Source organism: Prionailurus bengalensis, chromosome B3, assembly GCF_016509475.1.
Source record: "Prionailurus bengalensis isolate Pbe53 chromosome B3, Fcat_Pben_1.1_paternal_pri, whole genome shotgun sequence".
NCBI lineage: Eukaryota > Metazoa > Chordata > Mammalia > Carnivora > Felidae > Prionailurus > Prionailurus bengalensis.
In genome coordinates this window covers 99,264,431-99,288,782 of record NC_057355.1, presented here as the reverse complement: position 1 = coordinate 99,288,782, position 24,352 = coordinate 99,264,431, and the positions used below count along the sequence as shown (strand labels likewise).

The 24,352-nt window shown below is 41.3% G+C and overlaps 1 protein-coding gene across 1 annotated transcript in view; it reads left to right on the top strand.

The window, feature by feature from the left end:
- Positions 1-24,352, top strand: part of PYGL (glycogen phosphorylase L) — a 44,101-nt gene that overhangs the window by 5,736 nt on the left and 14,013 nt on the right. The window contains exons 3-13 of the mRNA XM_043556127.1: positions 2,360-2,438; positions 5,831-5,934; positions 13,770-13,901; positions 17,699-17,810; positions 18,279-18,361; positions 21,089-21,232; positions 21,461-21,553; positions 22,176-22,322; positions 22,659-22,822; positions 23,296-23,410; positions 24,182-24,283. Coding sequence (XP_043412062.1) covers positions 2,360-2,438; positions 5,831-5,934; positions 13,770-13,901; positions 17,699-17,810; positions 18,279-18,361; positions 21,089-21,232; positions 21,461-21,553; positions 22,176-22,322; positions 22,659-22,822; positions 23,296-23,410; positions 24,182-24,283 — 1,275 coding nt within the window. The remainder of the gene's footprint in view (positions 1-2,359; positions 2,439-5,830; positions 5,935-13,769; positions 13,902-17,698; positions 17,811-18,278; positions 18,362-21,088; positions 21,233-21,460; positions 21,554-22,175; positions 22,323-22,658; positions 22,823-23,295; positions 23,411-24,181; positions 24,284-24,352) is intronic.

Here is a 24,352-nt window from a genome sequence, read left to right as displayed (position 1 = left end):
TTTTTTAAAGAATTTATTTTTGAGTAATCTCTACACCACTGTGGGGCTCAAACACACAACCCTGAGATCAAGCGTCACACACACGCTCCACCAACTGAGCCCTCCGTGTCTACTTTTAAAAATGATCAAAGTTTGCCTATTATTCATACATCAAGGCAACATGTATAAATAATAGGTTTTTAAAATTGCATTGACATACTTGCTTTATTGCTTAATGAGATGTAAAATACACTTCCTCCTTAAATGAAGAGCTTGAGGTCTGAAACTCAATATGCTAATTTGTTTTCATGAATGTATTTAACTGTTTCTCCCCAGAGCCTCAGGGATCTCCACGCTAAAAAACAAACAGTTTTTAATCCTTTTCATGTGATTGAAAGGAGAAATGTGTATTTGCAAAGACACATTCTAAATGAGAGATTGTTCTACCCACTCCTTTTCCTTAGCATGGGATTGTCTCATGTGGCCAGCTGCTGTCACTAAGGACTGTTTTCCTTCACGTGGGAGAGGTATTTTCTATGAAAGAATCATTGCAGCTCCCCTCTGTTTCCCTTTCTTTGCGTCCCCTGATAGCAGGTGAAAATAATATACCTCCCCGCCCTCGCATAAGCAGGTGGGTAAAGTAACCCCTGTCAAGCTACTCAAGGTTTACAGCCTACTTTAGATTTACATTTTGAGAATTGAAAACATCCTGAATGTTGACGTTAGCACCGAAAGGTTTTTTCCAAAGTGGCCTCTCCTTTATTTCACTGTTATTTGTTCACAGCTACTCAAGTCACATATTTGTGTGGTATTACCTGAGTTGCTTAACCATTGTGTTGTTGGCTTGCACAAGGACCCCAGTAAACTCTAGTCACCAGGGAGCAAATTTGAAAACCTCTTCAACAGTAAACAGACAAAGCCATTCTTGAATTCTGAGAAGATTTAGTTATTGACACTGGTGTGAGAAAGCCACTTTTGGGATAAAGGTGGGGATCCAAGTAGGTGGCTCCATGCAAACCTGGGCATCAACTTCAAGCATGCTTTTAATTTTTATGGATGTTTGTAAATATGTTTAATTATGTTTCCATTTTAAATAATACTGGATTTTGTGGATTGCATCACTTTCAGCTAAGAATACAGTCCTTTTCACAACAAACCAGTATTAGTCAAGCGTGGGCTAGGTTACTATCTAGTCAACATAGAAGAGGTCATTTAATTTATCTCGCTGTCAGTTTCCTCGTTGCAAGACAAACGGTCCAGAGTCATCTCCAGGGCTGCACAATTCTGACACGAGTCCATGCTGATGACAGTGGCCTCTGGCTGTGCACACCAAACGCTCTGGGTCAGGGAGCTGGTTGGGAACCAGTTCCATCTATCACCAGCGTCACAGAGGCTCATTGGCCTCCCATAGTCCCTTACGCACCACAGAAAGAAGTAGAGGATTTTAGCCCTTACCAGTTGGCCCACAGGGCTGTTTCCCTGACTGCTATCTGACCCCAGGTCTCCTGAGCAGTGACTCAGTAACTGGTTTTGGGTTAACAACCATTGACCCTATGAATAAATATGTTCTGGTCATAAAAGATGAACTTTAGTTCATCCCAGAAGGTCTGACCTCATACTTTTTGATAGTTTTCAAAGTCCTTCAGCCCAGTTAGTATCAGAGTGGCACTGGACCATTCCTGAGGTTTTACCTCTTAGCACACACAAAAGAATAATTTTAAAAATGAGGGGTAGCTAACATTTATTGAGAAATATCTGTTCAGGGTAATTCTACATGCTTTGTATACTCTCATTTAATTCATGGCAGCCCTAAATGAGGCAGATACTATTATCCTCATTTTTTATTTTTTAAAATGTTTATTTATTTATTGCGTGAGAGAGAGACAATGCATCCGCATGAGGGGCGAGGGGCAGAGAGAGAGGGAGCGAGAGAATCCCAAGCAGGCCCCACACTCAGTGCAGAGCCCAACATGGAGCTCGATCTCATGCACCACAAGATGGTGACCTGAGCCAAAATCAAGAGTCAGACACTTAACTGACTGAGCCACCCGGGGGCCCTGTCCTCGTTTTTTAAATAAGAGAAGTATAAGGAGAGTTACTTTGCCCAGAGTCAGGTAGCTAAGAAGTAACAGAGCCAGTAATGGACATTTGGAGCCTCCCTTCCTCCCCGAGCTGCTGCCGTGCCATCTTGTGTGGTATGCATCTGCAGTCGCCACCATCTGCAGTGGGCATCTGATGCCAGAATACTCTGTGAGGGTACCCACAGAATGGAGTACACAGATGACCCAGGTTCCTGACCCAGAGCTTTAGGAAATGACTGTGCTTTCTGAAATGGCCTGCATTTGTATCTGCATCCAGTGTGTTTTCCTTTCATCACTAGCTTGGATTGGATATGGAGGAGCTAGAAGAAATTGAAGAAGATGCTGGGCTTGGCAATGGTGGTCTTGGGAGGCTTGCTGGTAAGTGACGTGGTGAGTGTGCTCTGTTGTCTGGACAGTCAGTGGCTTCTCAGATGCTGCGTACCTTAGACCATGCTTACAGGAACCAGAAAGGCTCTGTAGGAGGAGTGCAGGGTGTGAGCTGGTTATAGATGGATTTGTTTTTGAGTTTGCACTATGGTTTGATCAGTTCTACACAAATAGTAGAGAAGGGAACTTGAACAAAAGAGACATTGCTTAAACCCCTTGGAGACATTGCTTAAAACCCCAAAGTTAACCAGCTGCTTCCTGTGCACTGAAGGGTTTCCAAAGTGGCCCCTTTACTTCACAGTTATTTGTCCATAGCTGCTCGAATCCCATACTTGTGAGGTATGACCTCAGTTGTTTAACCATTGTGTTGTTGTCTTATGCACTTGACAGTTCGCTTTTTGAATGACTAGTAGTCAGTGATACACTTGTTATATTTTTGGTATGATTTAGTTCATTAATATCTTTTTTTGTTTGTTTGGATGCAATTTGAGTGCTTTATCCAGGAAATGCTTTTTCAACGAATGTAAAAGAAAACATTTAAAAAAATACTAACTCCATTAAATTAAAGATATTCTTCCCTATGACCAAGCAATTCAACTTCCTGATATTTACTCTAAAGATATGCTCAAACAGGTACACAAGGAGGCATGTGAAACAATTATTACGGTATTGTTTATTAAGGCAGAATATTAGAAATAACCTAATGTCCATTGATGTAAGAGTAAGTATTAGAACATGTACATTGCAGTAAAAAAAAAAAAAAAACACGCAGTAAAAATATTACAGTAAAAAAATAAAAACAGTAAAATTGATCTGTATATACTTCTCTGGGTAGACCTCTCAGGGGGAAGGAAAAAAACCCCAAGTGACATTAAAAGTAACACAGTGTGATACTATTTATGTTTTTTAAAAATTAAATATTTTCTGGGGCACCTGAGTGGCTTAGTTGGTTAAGCTCCCGACTCTTTTTTTTTTTTAATTTTTTTTTTTTAACGTTTATTTATTTTTGAGACAGAGAGGCAGAGCATGAACAGGGGAGGGGCAGAGAGAGAGGGAGGCACAGAATCTGAAACAGGTTCCAGGCTCCGAGCTGTCAGCACAGAGCCTGACGCGGGGCTTGAACTCACGGACCGTGAGATCATGACCTGAGCCGAAGTCAGACGCCCAACCGACCGAGCCACCCAGGCGCCCCTCCTGACTCTTGATTTCAGCTCAGGTCATCTGATCTTAACGGTTCTTGAGTTCAAGCCCTTATCTGGTTCTGTGTTGACAGTACAGACACTGCTTGGGATTCTTTCTCTCTCTCTCTTTCTCAAAAATAAATAAACATTAAAAAATATATATATTTTCTGTAAGTATATGTATAAATTCATAGGGAAAAAAGTCTGGAGTTTGAAATATTCCCTCTGATCTTTCCTAGAGAAGAGTGCAAAATAGAGGGTACTAATGCCATCTGTAATGTTTCAATGTTTTTTTACAAGAGGTTGTATTGTGAAATTTATTTTTTTATTTTTTTAATGTTTATATTTGCAAGAGAAAGAGGGTCGAGGAGGGGCAGAGAGAGAGGGAGAGAGAATCCCAGTGCAGAGCCTGACGCAGGGCTTGATCTCATGAACCATGTGATCATGACCTGAGCCAAAATCGAGAGTCGGATGCTTAACTGACTGAGCCACCCAGGCACTGCTTATTTTTTTATTTTAATTCTAGTATAATTAACATACAATGTACATGTGAAATTTAAATTAATAAAAATGTACCATCATACATGTATGTATCAGATTGTGCTCTATGAAAAATAATCTATTTCTTCTTTTTCAGAAATGATTTTACTCTTAATTTTACACACACTTTCAAATTATGGGAAATCCATTTGTGTGTATTTTGTAGCATTTAATCCTTACTACATTAGTTGCAGTGTTCGTTAATACTGCTATTAGTATTACAGATACTTACTACCTTATAAAGTCAACCATTGGACAATTTAGTAGGCTTTCCATGGGGCTATAGGAAGACCAGCAGAACCAGTGGCATATTCATCTAAGAATGACAACCAGCCTGCCTTTCATGTAAAGCCCCAGGCCTATTTGTTGGCTGAGTTAACCCCACTCTGTGCCTGACATTAATGACCTTGCTCCTGATAAGGAGATAAGGTCAAAAAATGAAGTGATGAATGAGGCTTGAGTAATTCTCATTAGATAGCCTCATTTTTACCTGACTGAAAAGGTTGGGACCCCATTCTGGTCAAGCTCTAAGAATAATTTGAGAGTGACCCAGGAAAAGACAAGTGGCCACAGCTCTGAGAGAGCAGAAACTGGGGGAGAGTCAGGCTACATGAACATAGGGACTAGAAGACCGCTGTGATGTTATAGTAACTTGAAGGCGTTGGCTGTTGGCTTTTGTGGATTCTCCATTTTAGGGCCCCACCATGACCCTAACTCAGTCCATTTCTGTTTGATCTACAAATGTTCTTTTCAAAAGGTTTTAGATCCTATTGTACATTTCCTCATTCTCTGTATATTTCTCAGTTCAAATTCCTGAGAGGGACAATCAGATTAGTGTAACCCCCCAGGTTGCTCCTGGCCACAACATAGATCCCTACTCAGTCTTTTGATTGGCTGCTTTGGATCGGAGGTTCTGTCATTAATGTTCTTAGCCACAAGTAACAGAAAATCTAGCAAAAATTTGTTCAACCAACAAGGACATGTGTTGTCAGTAAACAAGGACTCCAGGAGTTGGGCCGTCTCAAGATTAGTTCAACAGCATGATTCTGTCAGATCTTTGTGGTTCTTTTGGCTTTCCTCTCATGGAAAAAAAAAAAAAAAAATGGCAGGGGCAAAGAAATCTTTCACTGCATCTTGCAGATTTCCTAGCACCTCTCATTAGATTGTAGGTCATTGTGTGCCCATGATTGGCTTAGAAGCTTAGACCAAAGCAAGATTCATTTCCTGGCCCAGCCTCCCTGAAGCATATGGCCACCTGATATCTGAACAACATTGGAATTCCACTAGCCAGAAAGAGAGGCTACCACAGATGTCCAGCTAGTTGTTTAGATGGTAACATGTAAATTATACTCTCCTGGGGCTGTCTTTTCAAGTAGGGGCCGTAGAGACAGCTTCCCTTAGAAAGGGTAGTGTGAGTGACAGACACAATAATGGATATATCTAAGGCAGGCCATCTTCTTTATCTGTTCTCAAAAAAAATGCCAACAATTTAAAAATGTTATTTTTAAAAAATTGAATACCCACTGCACAGCTGTCTCTGTGCTTTAAAATACAAATGTGTTTTAGAGAAAATGTCTTTTGGCTGCCGTGTTTTTTAAAGAAAGATGAAATTTGGACTAACCTTGATGACTCTGTTTTTTGCCTGTGTTCTCTTTAATTTAGCCTGCTTCTTGGATTCCATGGCAACCTTGGGACTTGCAGCCTATGGATATGGCATCCGATACGAATATGGAATCTTTAATCAGAAGATCCGAGATGGATGGCAGGTATGTGAGCCATCTTTCAAAATTTTGTTATTAAAAATACTTTTCCTTCATAGTATTCTGGGCGATTTATAATGTACAGACAATTAATATAAAGCTTTTAGTAAAGCATTTATCTGGCATTTAATTGACATCACTGAAAACTATCAGTCTTCCCCCTTTGGGATGTGAGCTCCCTAAGAGCAGAGAGCCTACCAATATCATTCAGCACCAGATCCATAAGCACCTCACATAGTACCTGACTCATGAGAATACTCTGAAAATATTTATCATTGACACCTGAATGTGGACCACCTACAACATATGATGTCTATTCTCTGCAGCATGCAAGATGGAGGAATACATTTTTTGACTTATGATCTTCCCCTATAACTCTTGATGGTAGGAAGCATGTTCCCATTTTATAGGTGAGGAAACAGACTTTTTTTTTTAATGTTTATTGATTTTGAGAGAGAGCGAGGTGGGGGGGGAGCAGAAGGTGGGGGGTAGGGTGGGAGCAGAGAGAGAGAGAGAGAATCCCAAGCAGGCTCCTCATTGTCAGCACAGAGCCCCACACAGGATTCCAACTCACAAACCATGAGATCATGACCTGAGCCAAAATCAAGAGTCAGGTGCTTAACCGACTCAGCCACCCAGTTGCCCCGAGAAAACTGAGACTCTTAAGTAGCGTTACCTCAGATCACACTGCTGGCAAACATGGGTCTGTATCCCCAGATTTTCTCTACACTCAGTCTTGCCCTCCTTAATATGTTTATCATATAAGATAGATGAGTTCATTGTTCTAATTTTTTATAAGATGCAAGCAGGCAATTTTATAACTATTAAATCAAATAAATCTGGCACATATTTAATACATGTAATTATAGTGCTCCACAGATATTTGCACAAATAGTCCATACAAATGACTCTCATTTGATTTTTATATAACTAAACTGGATTCTTGGGTGCTAATTTATTTTATCTTTGGTAATTCTTTGAGCCTACAATCAGCCCTGGTATGGACGGTCTTTCTGATGCTAAGTGTGATTTAGGCTTTCTCTCTCCCTATGTTTTTCCCCTACACGCACATCATTGACAAAAAGATGCTGAATTTCACTAAATTCAAAAAGCCCACATTCTCGGAGCCCCTCTCACACTTCCATGAGTCAGTCTGAGGACGGAGTGCTCAGAGTTGGATGGGGGGACCTCGGCTAGAGCTAATCCCAGGGGAGAGGAAGGATGAGAATAAGCTTAGTGTCAGCACCATTCTCTCTCCCTCCCTCAGTATTTTGACACTCTGAGCCAAGGAAGAAGGAACTAAAAGGTTTGCATGTGAGGAGAGAACGCACCAAGGAAAAAGTCTCAGAAGGAGACTATTGGGAACATACTGAAAGACACACTTCCAAATTTTGTTAAGGACCAGTGTATCTTAGCTGTCCCTAAATAATTTTTTTTAATGTTTTATTTATTTTCAAGAGAGAGAGAGAGACGGAGCACAAGCAGGATACACAGAATCTGAAGCAAGCTCCAGGCTCTGAGCTGTCAGTACAGAGCCCAATGAGGGGCTCAAACTCAAAAACCGTGAGATCATGACCTGAGCCAAAGTCAGTCACTCAACCGACTGAGCTACCCAGGCGCCCCTTAGCTATCCCTAAAGGAATTAGGAGGCAGCATTGTGTGGAAAAAAACCATTAAGGCCATAATTGAGATCTAATTTTTAATCTGAGCCTAATTGCCACTCATTACACTTATGAGTTGTGTTGCTTTGATTAGGTTCCCTGACCTCTCTGATCCTCAGTTTTCTCACCTATAAAATGGAGATACCAGCTTCATGAAACTACTATGAAGATATCTACAATGTCTGGCACACAAATAGGCACTCAAAAAAGTGATAATTTTGCCTAAGAAAAAGAGGATAATTTAACAAATTGTGGTATTGTATAATATTAATATAGTTATTAATATATTTTGATTAATTTTAATAAAATGGGAGATTATTTATGTTAGTTGAAAAAAGGAGGTGTGGAATCATATGGATTTTCAAAAGAAGCCAAAAAGATAAAGAAAAAAATACTAGGAAAAAATACATCAAAGCTTCAACAGTGATTATCTCTGGGAGATACGATTACAGGTCATTTTTAGTATCCTAGATTCGCTCTTCAGTATGACTCATATTTCACAAGACGTGTGTATTTTATAATCATAAAATTTAGAAAACAAAATAATAGGCTCCATTCCACAGTGAAGTAATCTAGAGTTACACTGTGAGAAGCCTAGTTTAACAGGCATTTCTAGCGTGACCAACGTTTTGATACAACCCGACCAAGCAATACATACTATCCAGTCTCAGTCTTTGAAAGTATGTGTGGCATGCATTATACCTCAGAATAAGGATTTCCTTTCTTACCTCTTTACTGTTCTGTGAACAATTTAAGAGAAACTCAGCACATCAGTCTCAAAAATTTTTTTGCAAGTGCCTTTTCCCCAGGATTTTATGTAAGTTCACTGTTTTAAAACCATACCTACTACCTTTGCTACTTTTTTTTTAAAGTTTTTATTAGGTGTTCTTTTTTTTTTATTATATGAAATTTATTGTCAAATTAGTTTCCATACAACACCCAGTGCTCATCCTAAAAGATGCCCTCTTCAATGTACCTTTGCTACTTTTAAATGGCCTTTATTTTAGGACACGTTCCCTTTCTCTCCTATCAGATCCAGGAAGCTTATATTTCTAGTGTTCATGAGAAAGAGACACTACATGACTTTTGCAAGTCTCCAAAGCTAACCTTGCTAGCCATCATCACTACTCTGACTATGACTTGAAACTGAGTCAGAAAAACTCATAATTATATTTACCATATCCATTGTTTACTGTGATGGGATTTTAAAGGGCAAACATAAAATACATCGTACCATTAAAAAAGAAGCTATTTCTATTTAAAAAAAAAAGTATCTTCCAGGAAAGCCTATCTTTTGAAGGTATGGGCATGCCCCCACACACATCAGCTACATCATTGCTCCTGTAGTGGAGAAGGCTGAAGAAAATGGCACACACTGGGAAGATTTTTAAAGGTTAATGAACTTCTAGTTTTTGAAGTCTCTTCAAGGAACATTTGCAGTACTAAAGTGTTCATTGTGAATACCCTAAAGAAAATAATTTGATTTATTGATTTATTTTTATTTTGGAAAGAGAAAGAAAGTACAAGAGCAGGGGAGAGGAGCTGAGGGAGAGAGGGAGACAGATAGAGAAAGAAATCTTCAGCAGGCTCCGTGCTCAGTGTAGAGACCCCAGAGGGACTGTCCCACAACCCTGGGATCATGACCTGAGCCAAAATCAAGAGTCAGACACGCTCAACCACCCAAGCCACCCAGAAACCCCAGGAAAGTAATTTTATTGCCAAAATTCTTGACTTACCTTAAACTCTAATGGGGATCATTGAAACTTTATCAGTAATAGTCTTGAATGAAAATAATTGGCCCCTGGGAGGAAGGAGGGAAAGACAATTGGAACAGCCTCACATTAAAGTTTAACAGTCCCATACCAAAGCTCAGAGTAGAAAGGTGCTCACAGTAGGTATCTCAGAGTTGAATCAACCCTTCCCTCTCTTAGAACGTGTGCCAAGCCTGCTTTAAGTAGTCACGCACAATTCACATTGCCCAGCAAGATTCTAGTTGCCACTGTTGAATTTGCAGTGCCCCCATAAACAGTTTTCAATTTATTGTACCATCAGAAAACAAAGTTTGTTGGCTCACTAGTTCTTCATGTCCCATGTGTCCCAGTCGACGGGGAAAGCCTTTCTTACAATCCAGTCAGTAACAGAGCTCCCTGAGCTGACCTCTGCTCCCATGCTGGCTGGAACACAGAAGCCATTGCGTCATTCCTCTAGGAAGATGCCAAGTCGAGGCTGTGCCCCCTCCTCACCACCCCACCCCCTGACAGGAGCACCGCTCCTTCCTCCACAGACCCACACTTTCTTTGTCTCCACTCTCTTTGATCCCGCGTGTTCAGATCCAGCAGCCCACTTGGATGTAAATGAAAGCTCTTCTATCTTGCCCCTGCCCTTCACATGACTCAGCATATCGGTGCGTTCAGGGGTCACTGGCTACATGGAAATTAAATTTACAGACCAGTTTGTTGATTCATTGGAAGAAAGCAAGGTAGAGAAGAGGTTTATCACCATTCTGCAGCTTCTGAGGGTTTAGTGGGGGTGGTAGCCGCACTTCCCCTTTTCTTCTCTGATCTGTTCAGACCAGCCTGTGCTTATGAAATGTTGGCCAATTTACCTTAAAAACAAGATTTGTGAAATTGAGGGAATAATTAACCGGTTCCTTACCAAATCAGGAAGAGGTTCGAGACAAAGAACAGCAAGCCAGGAGTTCTGTCTTCCTACATAACTTGTTAACCCAGTGGAGTTGAAATCAGCCATTATTCAGGGAAAAATTAAAAAGACCAACATTTGATGGCATTACAAGTGATCTGCTGACTGGTGCCTTGTCACCTCATATTCTCTCGAAAGAGCAAATGCAGCCTCTGACTTGCTCAGCAGTGGGCCAGTGGTGACGAGCCCAGAGTTCATCTCTTGATGCTTGAGGGCAAAACGATATGATTCTGCTGCATTTCTCAGCAGAAGATACATTGTCAGCTCTCCTATACACAGATTTTTGAGGAAAGCTGTTTCTGCCTCATTGTCCCATTTTGTTTAATGCCTTCAGGTGGGTTTTACAACCGTCTCCAGTGCTGAAATGAGGTTTCTTCCTGTTACAGGAAGCAGTGTTCACACTGACCAGTGTTTGAAAACCCCCAACCTGCCCTTGCCTAAATGCAGCATGAAGTGTTTTGTAAGTCAGGATGTTTTGATCCTTTGTGGATATGTTCATTTATTTGTGTAGCATTTCTAGCTATCAACACAAGCTAATGGACTCTAACTTAACCAGCTTATCAGCTGCTAAAATTCAACTGTTTCCTTGTTAAATTTTTACTTCATTTTTTGATATTCTCTTCTGACTAGAATAAGCGGAAGTCTAAATTCTGAGTTGCAGTTACTGACTTTGTATCACCACAAAGCTCCTGGTTGCACCATGGAGCCCCAGGACGCATGTTAAAAATGCAGAATTTCAGGGGGGCCTGGGTGGCTCATTCGGTTCAGTGTCCGACATCAGCTCAGGTCATGATCTCGAGGTCCGTGAGTTCGAGCCCGGGGGAGCTGACAGCTCAGAGCCTGGAGCCTGCTTCAGATTCTGTTCTCCCTCTCTCTCTGCCCCTCCCCCACTCATGCTCTGTTTCCCTCTCTGTCAAAAATAAATAAACCTTAAAAACATTTTTTTTTTAATGCAGAATTTCAGGGGCATCTGGGTGGTTCAGCCAGTTGAGCATCTGACTTTGGCTCAGGTCATGATCACAGTTCGTGGGTTCAAGCCCTGCATCGGGCTGTGTGCTGACAGCTCAGAGCCTGGAGCCTGCTTCGGATTCTGTATCTCCCTCTCTGCCCCTCCCCTGCTTGTGCTCTGTTTTCTCTCTCTCTCTCTCTCTCTCTCTCTCTCTCTCTCTCAAATGTAAATAAACGTTAAAAGTTTTTTAAAAAATTTAAGTGCAGAGTTTTATTTTTTTTTTAATTTTTTTAAACGTTTATTTATTTTTGAGACAGAGAAAGAGCATGAACAGGAGAGGGTCAGAGAGAGAGGGAGACACAGAATCTGAAACAGGTTCCAGGCTCTGAGCTGTCAGCACAGAGCCTGACATGGGGCTCGAACTCACGGACCGTGAGATCATGACCTGAGCTGAAGTTGGACGCTTAACCGACTGAGCCACCCAGGCACCCCTTAAGTGCAGAATTTTAGACCTCCTCCCAGACTGACTGAGAATCTGCATTTTAACAAGGTTTGATTAGCTGATTAGCTCAGACCTAGCTCCAGCCTTCCCTAGGCTTCACCCTACATGTGGTGCATCTTGCCTCTAGCGTCTCTCTCACGCCCAGATCTACTACCTACAGATGTTGTTTCTATGAGTCCCCTTTTGATTCACCATTATGCACGTACTTAGTATTAATGGGTAGCTTACTGGCTTTCTTGATATAAAGTCATAGTCAGTGTTTGACTAAATGAATGTGTATTTTCTTGTCTATCTGTTGACATCAGTGTTTTGCCTAATACCTGAAAAGATACTGTATTTCTTTTTCTCTACAGTGTGCCTGGGGTAGGCATTGAACTTGTATTTAGGTGAGAGTCATGAAACATCCAGCAGTCTGTCATAATTCATAAGCAAAATCTTCTTAAAATAAAGCTATATATTCTAAGAGGGGAAGGTGAGGAATCAAATAGGTAAAATATCAATATTTGGGGTAATCTCTTTGACGAGTACTTTACACTAAAATCCCTTACCCCTTCCTTTCTTGTGAAAACACAATTAAATTTTTTAATATATATATAGTATTTTAAAGGTTTCACTAATGATATCTTTACTTTAAAAATACATCCCCCCTCTCCAATGTGTTTTTTCTTGTTTGGGCATGTGTGTTGCAAACCAAAATTAATTTGATGTGCATACATACATGTCCATACATGATTTAAAATCATACAAATTATGATTTTAAAATTTTTTATAAAAAATGTGTTGTTATAAATTAACATAAACACATGGGGAAATGTTGAAATTGTCAAAAAATTCTTTACGTATTAGTAGATGTTATTTTCAAAATGAACCATAATTAATAGTTCATTATCAGATCATAATTATGAAAGGATTAAATTAAACAAAGACTACAGAATGTAATAGTGTCTTATACCTATATTGAAATAAGCTTTCTTAAGAGAATTTCTATTAGTAGTATTGTTTTTTTTTTAATTTTATTAATTGTATTTATTTTTGAGATCACGAGCAAGTGGCGGGGGGGAGGGGGGCAGAGAGCGAGAAGGAATCCCAAGCGGCCTCCTCAATGTCAGTGCAGAGCCCAGTGTGAGGCGTGAACTCACGAACCGTGAGATCATGACCTGAACCTAAATCAAGAGTCAGATGCTTAACCAACTGAGCCACCCAGGCTCATACTACTCTATGAGTAGTATTTCTTAACTGATTCTGGGTATTCTAGGCAAAAGAATCTTGACAGAAACCATCATCTAGGACCCATCAGGTCCAGGTATCCAGTTATAAACATTCCTGGATGGCCTCCCTCTATCCCTCAAGCTGGACAATTGTATTTACAGATATTAAGACACAGGCTCTGGAACCTGCAGACCTAAGGTCAAATCTCAGCTGTACCATTTACCATCTGCGTGACAGATGTTATAATTTTCTCCTCTTTAAAAAAGGAAACATAGGGGTGCCTGGGTGGCTCGTTCAGTTGGACGTCTGACTCAGGTCATGATCTCTCTGTGGGTTTGAGTCCCGCATTTGGGCTGTGCTGACAGCTCAGAGCCTGCAGGTGCTTCAGATTCTGTGTCTCCCTCTCTCTCTGCCTCTCCCCTGCTCATGCTCTGTCTCTGTCTCTTAAAAATAAATAAATATAAAAATAAAAAAGGAAACATCATAGTTCCATCCTATAGAGTTATGCTATGAGGATTAAATGTTATGTATTAACAAGTATTATTGTTGTTAATTTAGGTAATGCATTATTGTAATGTATTACCTAAATTATTGTAATACATTAACAAAGGTGAATTGAGTTTGACAGTTCTTTCTTACGAAAAGTATTCTTGCATTGATTTAGTCAAAGATATTTTTGATTTGATATAATTGAAGGTCCACATCTCCTGAAAAATAAATTATTTTTCAATTTTTTTAATGTTTACTTATTAAACATTAAATAAATGCCACCCAGGCATCCCTCCTGAAAAATAAATTCTAAGCCATGTCCTTTTTGCAGGTAGAAGAGGCAGATGATTGGCTCAGGCATGGAAACCCCTGGGAGAAAGCCCGTCCTGAATTCATGCTGCCTGTGCACTTCTATGGAAAAGTAGAGCACACCAAGACTGGCACCAAATGGATCGACACCCAGGTATTCAGAGTGTCCTCATGCTGAATATTTTGTACTGTATAACACAGTGGATATATAGCATAAAGTATAATATGTATATGATACTGATATAATACATTGTGTTTTGAATAATTGAAGAGTATATTTTTACAAATAAATCCATTACTTCTCTTTTTGAACCCACTCATTTTGGAAACAAGGGAGCTGAGACCAAGAGAGAAGTGATTTCCTCAAGATCAAGTAACTTATCAGGGTCATTTTGCAATCAGCTTCATCAGAGATTAATTGATTCTGTAATCCTAGCATGCCTAGCTCTCCAGTTTTATAAAAAGTTTTTGATGCCAAGACTAAATAAATGTAAATGTCATTCCTCACCTCATTGCCATACATTTACTTGCTACTTCTCAGGGGTAAATATTTTAAAACTAAAGTATTTATTAGGGGTGCCCGGGTGTCTCAGTCAGTTAAAGCATCCGACTTCAGCTCCGGTCATGATCTCATGGTTTGTGGGTTCAAGCCCCATGTCAAGCTCTATGCTGACAGCTCAGAGCCTGGAGCCTGCTTTGAATTCTGTGTGCGTCTCTCTCTCTGCCCCTCCCCTGCTCACACTCTGTCTCCTGTCTCTCTCAAAATTAAATAAAACATTAAAAAAAGAAATTTTAAACTAAAGTATTTAGAGGAATGCCAACATTTATATGTTAAGAAAAATAATACAAAATTTTACAAATTGTTATTTTGTGCAAAATCACTTCTAGAAAAATAATGCTGGTGTCGATCCAAGCATACTTAATTCATGGATGGATATGGAGCATTACCATGTTGCTGACCAGTTCACTTCTCAGCACCCCCAGTGATGGTTCGTGCTTTGCTGTCTTCTTACTTCCTGATAAATCACCCCTATTACGAGACTGCATTGTCTAATCTTTGGAGGCTCCATTTGAGATATTTGCTTAATAAATATGGTCTCAGGCTGGGAACGATGTGTCACTAGCCATTCTTTAAAAGCTTAAAGGAAATGGTAAAGACCAAGTAGATATTTTTATTTAGCAAAACTGTGAATGAAGTTCAGTATTGTAATGCTAAATTCAGATGGTTTGTGGATTATTCTCCATGAATAAAAGCTTCATTTTATTTTAGAAGAACCAACACCCATTTTATAGTTGACTTTTTTTTTTATTTTTTTTTTAAATTTTTTTTAACATTTATTTATTTTTGAGACAGAGAGAGACAGAGATGAACGGGGGAGGGTCAGAGAGAGGGAGACACAGAATCTGAAACAGGCTCCAGGCTCTGAGCTGTCAGCACAGAGCCCGACGCGGGACTCGAACTCACGGACCGCGAGATCGTGACCTGGCTGAAGTCGGACGCTTAACCGACTGCGCCACCCAGGCGCCCCTATAGTTGACTTTTTAAACTGATAATTTATTCTGCTAATCCATGTAGAGCTATTTGCAGTTCAGAAAAATAAGACTATTTAAAAATGATTTTTCTATCTGAGGATGAATTTCTTCAACATATGAAATAGATTAGAAACTAAAATAGGTCATTATAGTATAATGGTATAAGGGATAAACTAATACTATAATTTCAAGATAAGTTTCTCTTTTTCTAAATTTAGTTGAACAATAGAATACAATCTAAATTGCAGTTGGTTACACATGTGATCAGGAGAGCTGCAAACAAATCAATCATTAATATGCCCAAAGAATTCACACACATATTTGGTATTAAACTAGCAAGTATTTGGTATATGTTTTGGTGTCTAAAAACTTCCAGTGACATCTGACCTGTTCAAATGTATGTAGTGAACACAATCAATCCTGAAGCATTCTGTTTACACCAGGTCCCACTGTTGAGCTACCTTGTATTTACAGAGCACCTCTAAGAATTTTCATAATATATCCAGACATTCAATTAGAAAGAATATATTTTTCTGTGCCCACAAAGGCAAGGTTATGGGACAGGTGTAATATAAGGTGAGTTGGCCCAAACTGTGCAGCACTTTATGGATTTATGGAAGCCATCACCCAAATCAGCCCCAGGTCTGTAGCTGGTGAGGTCAGAGAGCATGAGGACAGGCGTGGTATACACATGCTGTGGGCAGCTTCCAGGAAACTGAGCAATCCATTTCACATGTGTGTCAGCACTGGTCCTCTGGGAAGCAGACGCCAGAGAGAATTAGAAGTACAAGTGACATATTGGGGCAATTGCTAATAGTGACAGAGAGGAGGGGGCAGTTGGACGAGGTGTGGCACCTGTGAAGAGAAAAGGGAAGAGAAGGAGGATCCTCGGGAAGAGCTCAGGTGGCTGTGTATTTTAGAGCAAGCAGCCAGGCTGGTGGGGCCTGAGATTAAAGATTGCTCTTGAGCCAAGTCCTAGCTCTCAAGCTCCGACATGATGGAAGCATCCCTAGGAAAGCACGGCCTCAGCGGCTCAAGCTCCCAGATGCCAAGTTCTGCCTAAAGTTCTCTGAAGGGATATCTGGGTGTAGTTCCACAGCTGCCTCAATTACACTTCAAGGATCAGAGGACAAATCCTGTTTCAACCCAGATTCACTCCCATTCTGTAAACAACTTTTCCTGATGGATCACAATGTACTTTAAAAATCCCCAGAGATCTGTCTTTCCTGGTAAAAGGTATTTAAAGGAGGGTGATTTATTACTTTGAGGTCCTGGTATTCATGGAAGCATGATTGAATATATGTGATTGATACAGACTATATGGCTTCATTCACTCATAACTCACATTAAAGAGCTTTGTGTTCCAGTTTCACCCCTACCATTGACTGTGACTGTGGGCAAGTCACTTCTCTCTCAGCCTCATTCCTGTCATGTCCAAAAAGAGTGTGTTGCACTAAGTGATCTCTAACACCCTTCAGTCCAGTCAGTCTGTCATTGCCTTTCTTTTTTTTTTTTAATATGAAATTAATTGTCAAATTGGTTTCCATACAACACCCAGTGCTCATCCCAACAGGTGCCCTCCTCAGTGCCCATCACCCACTTTTCCCTCCCACCCCCCATCAACCCTCAGTTTATTCTGTTTCTAAGAGTCTCTTATGGTTTGCCTCCCTCCCTCTCTAACTGTCATTGCCTTTCCTTAGAGCTTGACTGATGAGTCAGAATAGAAATGAGTCTTTTCCCACATAAATTTTAATTCATGTGAAACACAGTTACCTTCCTGTTCTTCTCAGTCTCAATGACTGCCACAAAGACTGAGCTACCAATTTTCCAAAGCTCACCTCTTAACACCCATCTCAGCTGATCATCAGCTGATTGGTCTCATCACCAAAATAACTCTTCTTCATGCAACTTTGAAAAATCTAGCATAGTATTTTAAACGTCATCTATAATCTAGCTGCATATGTTTCTGTTCTGTTAATTTTCACCATATTTGAAATAAGACTATTGAATTACCTACACTAAAATTGCCCTACTCCTGTTTTTAGTGAATACAGATTCACTTTGTCACTTTGCACATCATATTTTATTATTTTTAGAACAATGGCTTATTCTGAAACATGAAAGATCTGCATCCACATCAAGGCAAGGGACACAAAGGGAAGGCACCATTGGCATGATACGGGGGACCATCAGTCTAGATGGTTCCAGCCACCCAGATTGCTCCAGTGGGAGGAAGCTCCACATGGTCCCTAATAACTTACCCTCCAGTCCTAGGACCCCCATCTTGGTTTAGGCCCCTCACAGTCTGAGTTGGTGATGGAGCCAGGAACAGAATCCCAGTTGCTAACTTCCATCCATTGTTCAGCCAACGTCCCTACACATGGGAAACTGAGCAGCTGCTTTGGTTTAATCCCACAGGTGGTCCTGGCCCTGCCATATGACACCCCGGTGCCCGGCTATATGAACAACACCGTCAACACCATGCGCCTCTGGTCTGCTCGGGCGCCAAATGACTTTAACCTCAGAGACTGTGAGTACAGACTGGGCTCTCATGTCTGTGTGTGTATGTTTAATATTTTGATCACAGAAGCAACCAAATCAGCACCAACTCTAAAAGATGGCACAAAACAAAGATATTGGGGAGTGGGGCATAAATGGCTTCTGTATATGTGTGTGTATGCCTGTGTAGTCTTTCTGATTAATAGTATCAAATTGAGCTTGAGAGAACAGTCTTGAGTTTCTGATAGAACTCGTAAGTGGCTGAGCAGCCATTTTATGGAGCACATGCAAGGACATTTTTAAAGCAGTCCTTCTGTCTGGCCCTCTTAGACTCTCATGCAAATCACAGCAGGGAGATCTATGGAAATCCTTTTGAACTTTCAGGAATTGTAGAATCCCTACATCCACATGGCACGCAGCAAGCATCAGGTGAGGTCAAGGGGCTTCGATAACAGTGGCCGGCTTATCTGTTTATTCATTTTTCTAACCTTCCCCCCAGTTAACGTTGGAGACTACATTCAGGCTGTGCTGGACCGAAATCTGGCCGAGAACATCTCCCGAGTCCTCTATCCCAATGATAATGTGAGTGGTCAAGCTTGCTTTCCCGGTAGAAACAGAAGCATCTTATTTCAGAAGTACCCCTTTATAGCCCATAAAGCACATCTTCAATACTGATTTTTTTTCTTCAGTGCACAGTAATCTCTGTCACCTCCTGAATTACTAGATTTCCCTTCCGCTCCCCGCCAAGTAAGGAAAACAAATTTGTACATTTCATGAAATCAGAATTGGTATTTTGCCCTTGACTAGTAACCTCATGACCAGTTGGGAGGTTATGTATGTGCATTTCAAAACCAAGCCTGGATATAAAAGATGAAGGGAGCACTGGTGAAATACTGCTCCAGTTCCAAACAGAAATTTCTTCCACAGGGTCAGGAGACCCTGGAAGTTTCCTGCCTGGCCTCTTCCCCTTGCTGACAGGCTCGTCCCAGCCTTCTGCCCTCAGGCAAGGTGGGGTCTGGACCTGGGAGCAGACCCAGAAGCAAACATTTGTTTCTTATGCCACTAATTCATCCCTTGAAACTTTTTTTAATAGGTGATTATTCCTAATTTTACACTAAAAATAGCTAAAATTAAAAAAAAAAATCTTTTTTAAAAAACTTGGAACTGGATCACAGAAGACCACTATGGATTCTCAGTTGATTTAAATATACTTAGCTCTAACTTATATACGGGTGAAATTGTTTTCTTGAAGCTGTAATGATTACTCTTTTATAATAAGTCTCAGGAACAACCAAATTAGTACTGTGCTCTGAAAGGTGGCACAAAAGAAGGATTGGAAGACTGGGATATAAATGGTCCTTAAGACCAGGTGTCCACTTGGTGTTGAACTATAGTCTCTACAGAGGATTAAGTTTGCCATAGTATTTTCAGAAACTTTATAGTATACTTTTTCCTTTGAGAGAAACATTGTGACTTCAGTGCACGTCAGAAAAATCTCTGACCCAAAAGCAAAAAGTGGTCTTGTTTTGTGGTCAGTTAATATAAGAATCCTTCCAAGTACTACCTAGCTAAACCCAGCCTCCCGAATTATTTAACTGGAAGGGGCTTAAAATGCATCCTCCAGCTTCAGTAGGGGCCAAACCTAACTTTTCTTGGAAGTAATTATCTCTAGCAGTTCACAGAGTATACTAAGTTAGCATGGGATGCAAAGTTAACTAAATTCATTGAGTAAAAGGTAGCTCTCGGGGTCCTGCCTGTTTTTAAGTACAAGTTAATAAATCATTTTTATACTGTAATTACAAGAGCACACTCATTCTCTCTTCCCAACTTGGCCATAGCCCTCATCCAGACATTAGTCTCTCTTCCAGGAATCTTGCAACTGTCCTCCCTCTGCTAGCTAGATTTTTTTCCCTCGCTTAAAGCTCTTTAAAGTCTTCTAATCACCTATAAGAAAAGTACAGAATCTTAGATATGCTCCCTAAGTTCCTCAATGATACAGTCATGAGGGGCTCCTGGGTGGCTCAGTCAGTTACGTGTCTGACTCTTGATCTCAGCTCAGGTCATGATCTCCTGGTTCAGGAGATTTAGCCCCACATCAGGCTCTGAGCTGACAGTGCAGAGATTTCTTGGGATTCTTTCTCACGTTCTCTGCACCTCTCTCTCTCTCTCTCTCTCTCTCTCTCTCTCTCTCTCTCTCTCTCTCTGTCTCAAAATAAAGAAATAACCTTTGAAAAAAATGACACGGTCTTGAGTTCTCTGACGCATCCTCCATGGTCTTGCCCTGGCCTGAGTGAGGTCTGACCATGCAGGACTATTTGCTCTGATCTTTCTCACCTCCAAGAGAAGGCTCTTGCAGCTTCTTTCCTCGCAGAATTAGTGTTGGCTGCCTGTGTTCTAAAATTTGACTGGGAGAAGAAAACTTAGAGTCTCAACAATTCAGCACATAAATTTTCACTTAACTCCCTTTCCCCCCATTTTCAGTACAGAGTGGTAACCCTACTTTTGACTGTACCTGCTTCCCTCCAGCCCAGAGAACTCTGTGTTTCCATCTCCAGAGAATGTCAGCTTCTGTCTGAGTTAGGGAAGGAGATTGCTCAGCTGAGGGAACTGGGGATGAAGTCTGAGGCCAGCTACTTCTTAGGCTTGCAACTAACCATTTGTTTTTCAATGTTTGTTTATTTATTTTTGAGAGAAGGAGAGAGAGTGGAGAGAGGGGCAGAGATAGAGGGAGAGAGAATCCCAAGCAGGCTTCATGCTGTCGTTGCGGAACCTGACGTGGGATTGGATCTCACAAACCTGTGAGACCATGACCTGAGCCTAAATCAAGAGTTGGACACTTAACCAGCTGAGCCACCCAGGCACCCCCTCACAACTAACCTTTTACCGCATCTTCACCCCCACTTCCAAATGCACCCAGTGCTGCCAAGTCCTGAGCCTTTAGAGGATTTGGCACATAAATTTAGCTGCTTTTTGGCTCTTCTCCTCTACCAGGTCAAAATTCAGCTTTCCTGGGTCTTCTGGCCCAATTACCACTCATCCATCTATTTTTCAGCTTCAAAAAGTTTGTTACTGTTGTCTTGTCTCCCATTCCTTTCATCCTTTATTTGTATGCCTTCTTTAAGCCCCTTTACTGTCATTTTAATAATGTTTCAGGAAAGAACAAAGTCTAATCCTTGACATTCAACCTGCCATCTTCCACCGTATGTCCTATGAGCTTTAGTCTTAAAGTCCTCTGGGCGGGAGATCCCTGTCATATTTTGGCCACGCCCACAAGGTGAGCTACTCTCACTCAGTCTCTCTGGCTTGAAGTTTTTTGAAGGAAAGGAGCTACGATTGAAGCAGGAGTACTTTGTGGTGGCTGCTACCTTGCAAGATGTCATCCGACGTTTCAAAGCCTCCAAGTTTGGCTCCACTGACAATGCCAAGACTACATTTGATGCCTTTCCAGACCAGGCAAGTATTTGGTCTGTGAACACAGACAGGGACAACTGAGGGCTCAGGACTTCCTATTAGATTTACAACCCTTTCTCTGCTAAAACATTTGAGTAAGTATGGTAGGCTTAAAGCACCCCACAAAAGGTGGGCATTTTGCTTGGTGCTTTGCACAGACATGCATGAGGATAAGGAAGCAGACACTAGGCCATCTGTCACCTTCACACCGATGCCTTTTTCCCCACACAGGTTGCCATCCAGCTGAATGACACACACCCCGCACTGGCCATCCCTGAGCTGATGAGGATTTTTGTGGATATTGAAAAATTGCCCTGGTCCAAGGTCTGGATAGTTTGGCTTCCTTTTCCCTCAATTAACTAGAATATCTGTGGTTCTGAGATTTTGTCAAAAGGTCCTTTTACGGTTTTTCAAAATAAGTTACTGTTGCTAACTCCCAGTGGTTAAAAATAAGTTTGCCCTGGTGCTAACACCTCTCTCTCCTTCCTGCTTTACATGGAGTAAGATTAAGAAATAAATACATTCCTAATGGGACACAGCTCAGTAGTTCAGACTTTTGTTGTGTTTACCCTTATTTCTGCATCTAAAATGATTCTAAATTAAACTCTGCAACCTCAGAACACAGCTAATTGAAAACATTACTTGTTTGTGTTCCTCAGATTTTGCTTATTTTATAAATAAAAGGCATGGTAGGATAGTAGAGAAACCTTATCAGTATATTGTCTTCAGTTTTATCAGTTTTGCAAATAACTGCTTCCCACCCCTCCCCCCCCTTACATATTCCCAGTCTCTGGACCATTCAGGAACCTGGTAGAATTGAGCGTGTCTTACTGTATAGATGAACTGTCCCGTTGCAGACTGGCGGGAGCTTAGGGAATGTCTGGTTTTGTGTGATAGGCCACCTTTCTTGCAGAGGAAAGCTGCTAAGCCCCCCCTTTTCCCGCAGGCATGGGAGATCACCCAGAAGACCTTCGCATACACCAACCACACGGTGCTTCCAGAGGCCCTGGAGCGCTGGCCTGTAGACCTGGTGGAAAAGTTGCTTCCACGACATTTGCAAATCATTTATGAGATAAATCAGAAGCATTTAGATGTAAGTCATTTTTAGAGATTCATAGCCCTTTTGAGAACGAGGTCTTGAGATGTTAAGGGTAGCTACAGTGTTCCCTCTTACTGAACTGGAGGCCCAAACATCTTTCGGTCATTAATACATAAAAAGTGTTCAATCTGGTGGGGCTTTGTTAAAAGCATCTTTTTGAAAAGACTAAAATGGAAGATGGCATCTCCCTAGGGATAACCCGACCCCTGTCTGTGGGAGTGAAGTTTTGTATTTGCTCCATCAAAGATTTTGTTTGGGAAGTGAACGACATTATCTCACTGTTGCTTTAAACCTGAGTGGCCAGCAAGGCCTTTCTCTTCCTTTGGCCAGAGAATTGCGGCCTTGTTTCCTAAAGATGTCGACCGTCTGAGAAGGATGTCTCTGATTGAAGAGGAAGGAGGCAAACGGATCAACATGGCCCACCTCTGCATTGTGGGCTCCCATGCTGTGAATGGCGTGGCCAAAATTCACTCAGACATCGTGAAGACCCAAGTGTGAGTGTCTGTTCCTGTGGTGCTGGGTCTGAAGTTGCTCCGTCAGTGCACTGGTGCTAGTCGATGCAGGCTTGCATTTGGGGATAACAAAAGGCCCTATCAAAATGTGCAGAAGTATTTTCTTCTACACAAAGTAACATTCACTTAAAAAAGAAAAAATGCTTCTTCTCTCAACCTTCCTAGTTCTAGATTTAGAAGAAAAAAAAAAAAAAACCCCACACAACATTATTCTGCTGAAAAGTCTGGTCTATATGTCAGTGCCAGCCAGGAAATCATACGGAGGTGATTCGATGTGGAGTTTTTCTTGTAATTATTTGGAATTGCAAATGGATTTCTATTTCAAATAACAGCCTTAGCTGCTGCCAGCTTCTCCTTCCATCTTTTAATCTTGCGAAGCCTACACTTGGCTTCTTGAATGTAGCAGAAACACACTCTTGCAGCCAGATTCAGTGATGTGTCTCTTCTGTCTCCAGATTCAAGGACTTCAGCGAGCTAGAACCAGACAAGTTTCAGAATAAAACCAATGGGATCACTCCAAGGCGCTGGCTCTTACTCTGCAACCCGGGGCTTGCAGAGTTAATAGCAGAGGTAACCGGGAAGGGGTGCCCTTGCACTTTGTGAACCCAGTCTGCAGCAGGCGGCTACATCAGCCACCAGCATGTGACTTGTGCTGTCCCACAGGCTCTGTGCTTGACTTAATTTTCCACTGTAACCATCTTGAAGTTCTTGATTTGTTTTTGTTTTTTTAATTTTTTTTTCAACGTTTATTTATTTTTGGGACAGAGAGAGACAGAGCATGAATGGGGGAGGGGCAGAGAGAGAGGGAGACACAGAATCGGAAACAGGCTCCAGGCTCTGAGCCATCAGCCCAGAACCTGACGTGGGGCTCGAACTCCCGGACCGCGAGATCGTGACCTGGCTGAAGTCGGACGCTTAACCGACTGCGCCACCCAGGCGCCCCGAAGTTCTTGATTTGTAAAGGAAGGGCCTGCAAATTACATACCTGGCTGACCATACTCCTATGACACAAAGATGAAAGATGGTTATGCTATTTAGTAAAAGAGAATAACAGAGGCCATATAAATAACTAGTAGAACCTGGGTTCCATGTTACCTTGTTTAGGTAGGTTTCCTGTTTTTAACACTTAACGCCACTGAAACTACATTTAAGATACTAGCAAAGTGTTCTTCCCACATGGCCTTGCCAGCCTCTTCTGTGAGTGTGGCCATTCTGCGTACTATGTGGTAGGTCAGCCATCCTTGCTGTAGGCGAGCACAAGCACTCACCGGACTGACAGAAACTGCTCATGTGGGCTTGACTGCCATCCTGATTAATTAAATCACATCTTTAAACTGAAAGAAAATCGGGGAAGACTACGTGAAAGACTTGAGCCAGCTGACAAAGCTACATAGCTTCGTGGGTGATGACGTCTTTCTCCGAGAACTCTCCAACGTGAAGCAGGTGAGGCTTCCCAGTGTGGATTCTTTCCATGGCATTTGTTCTGCTCCAGTTTGTATTATGGTTTTTTAT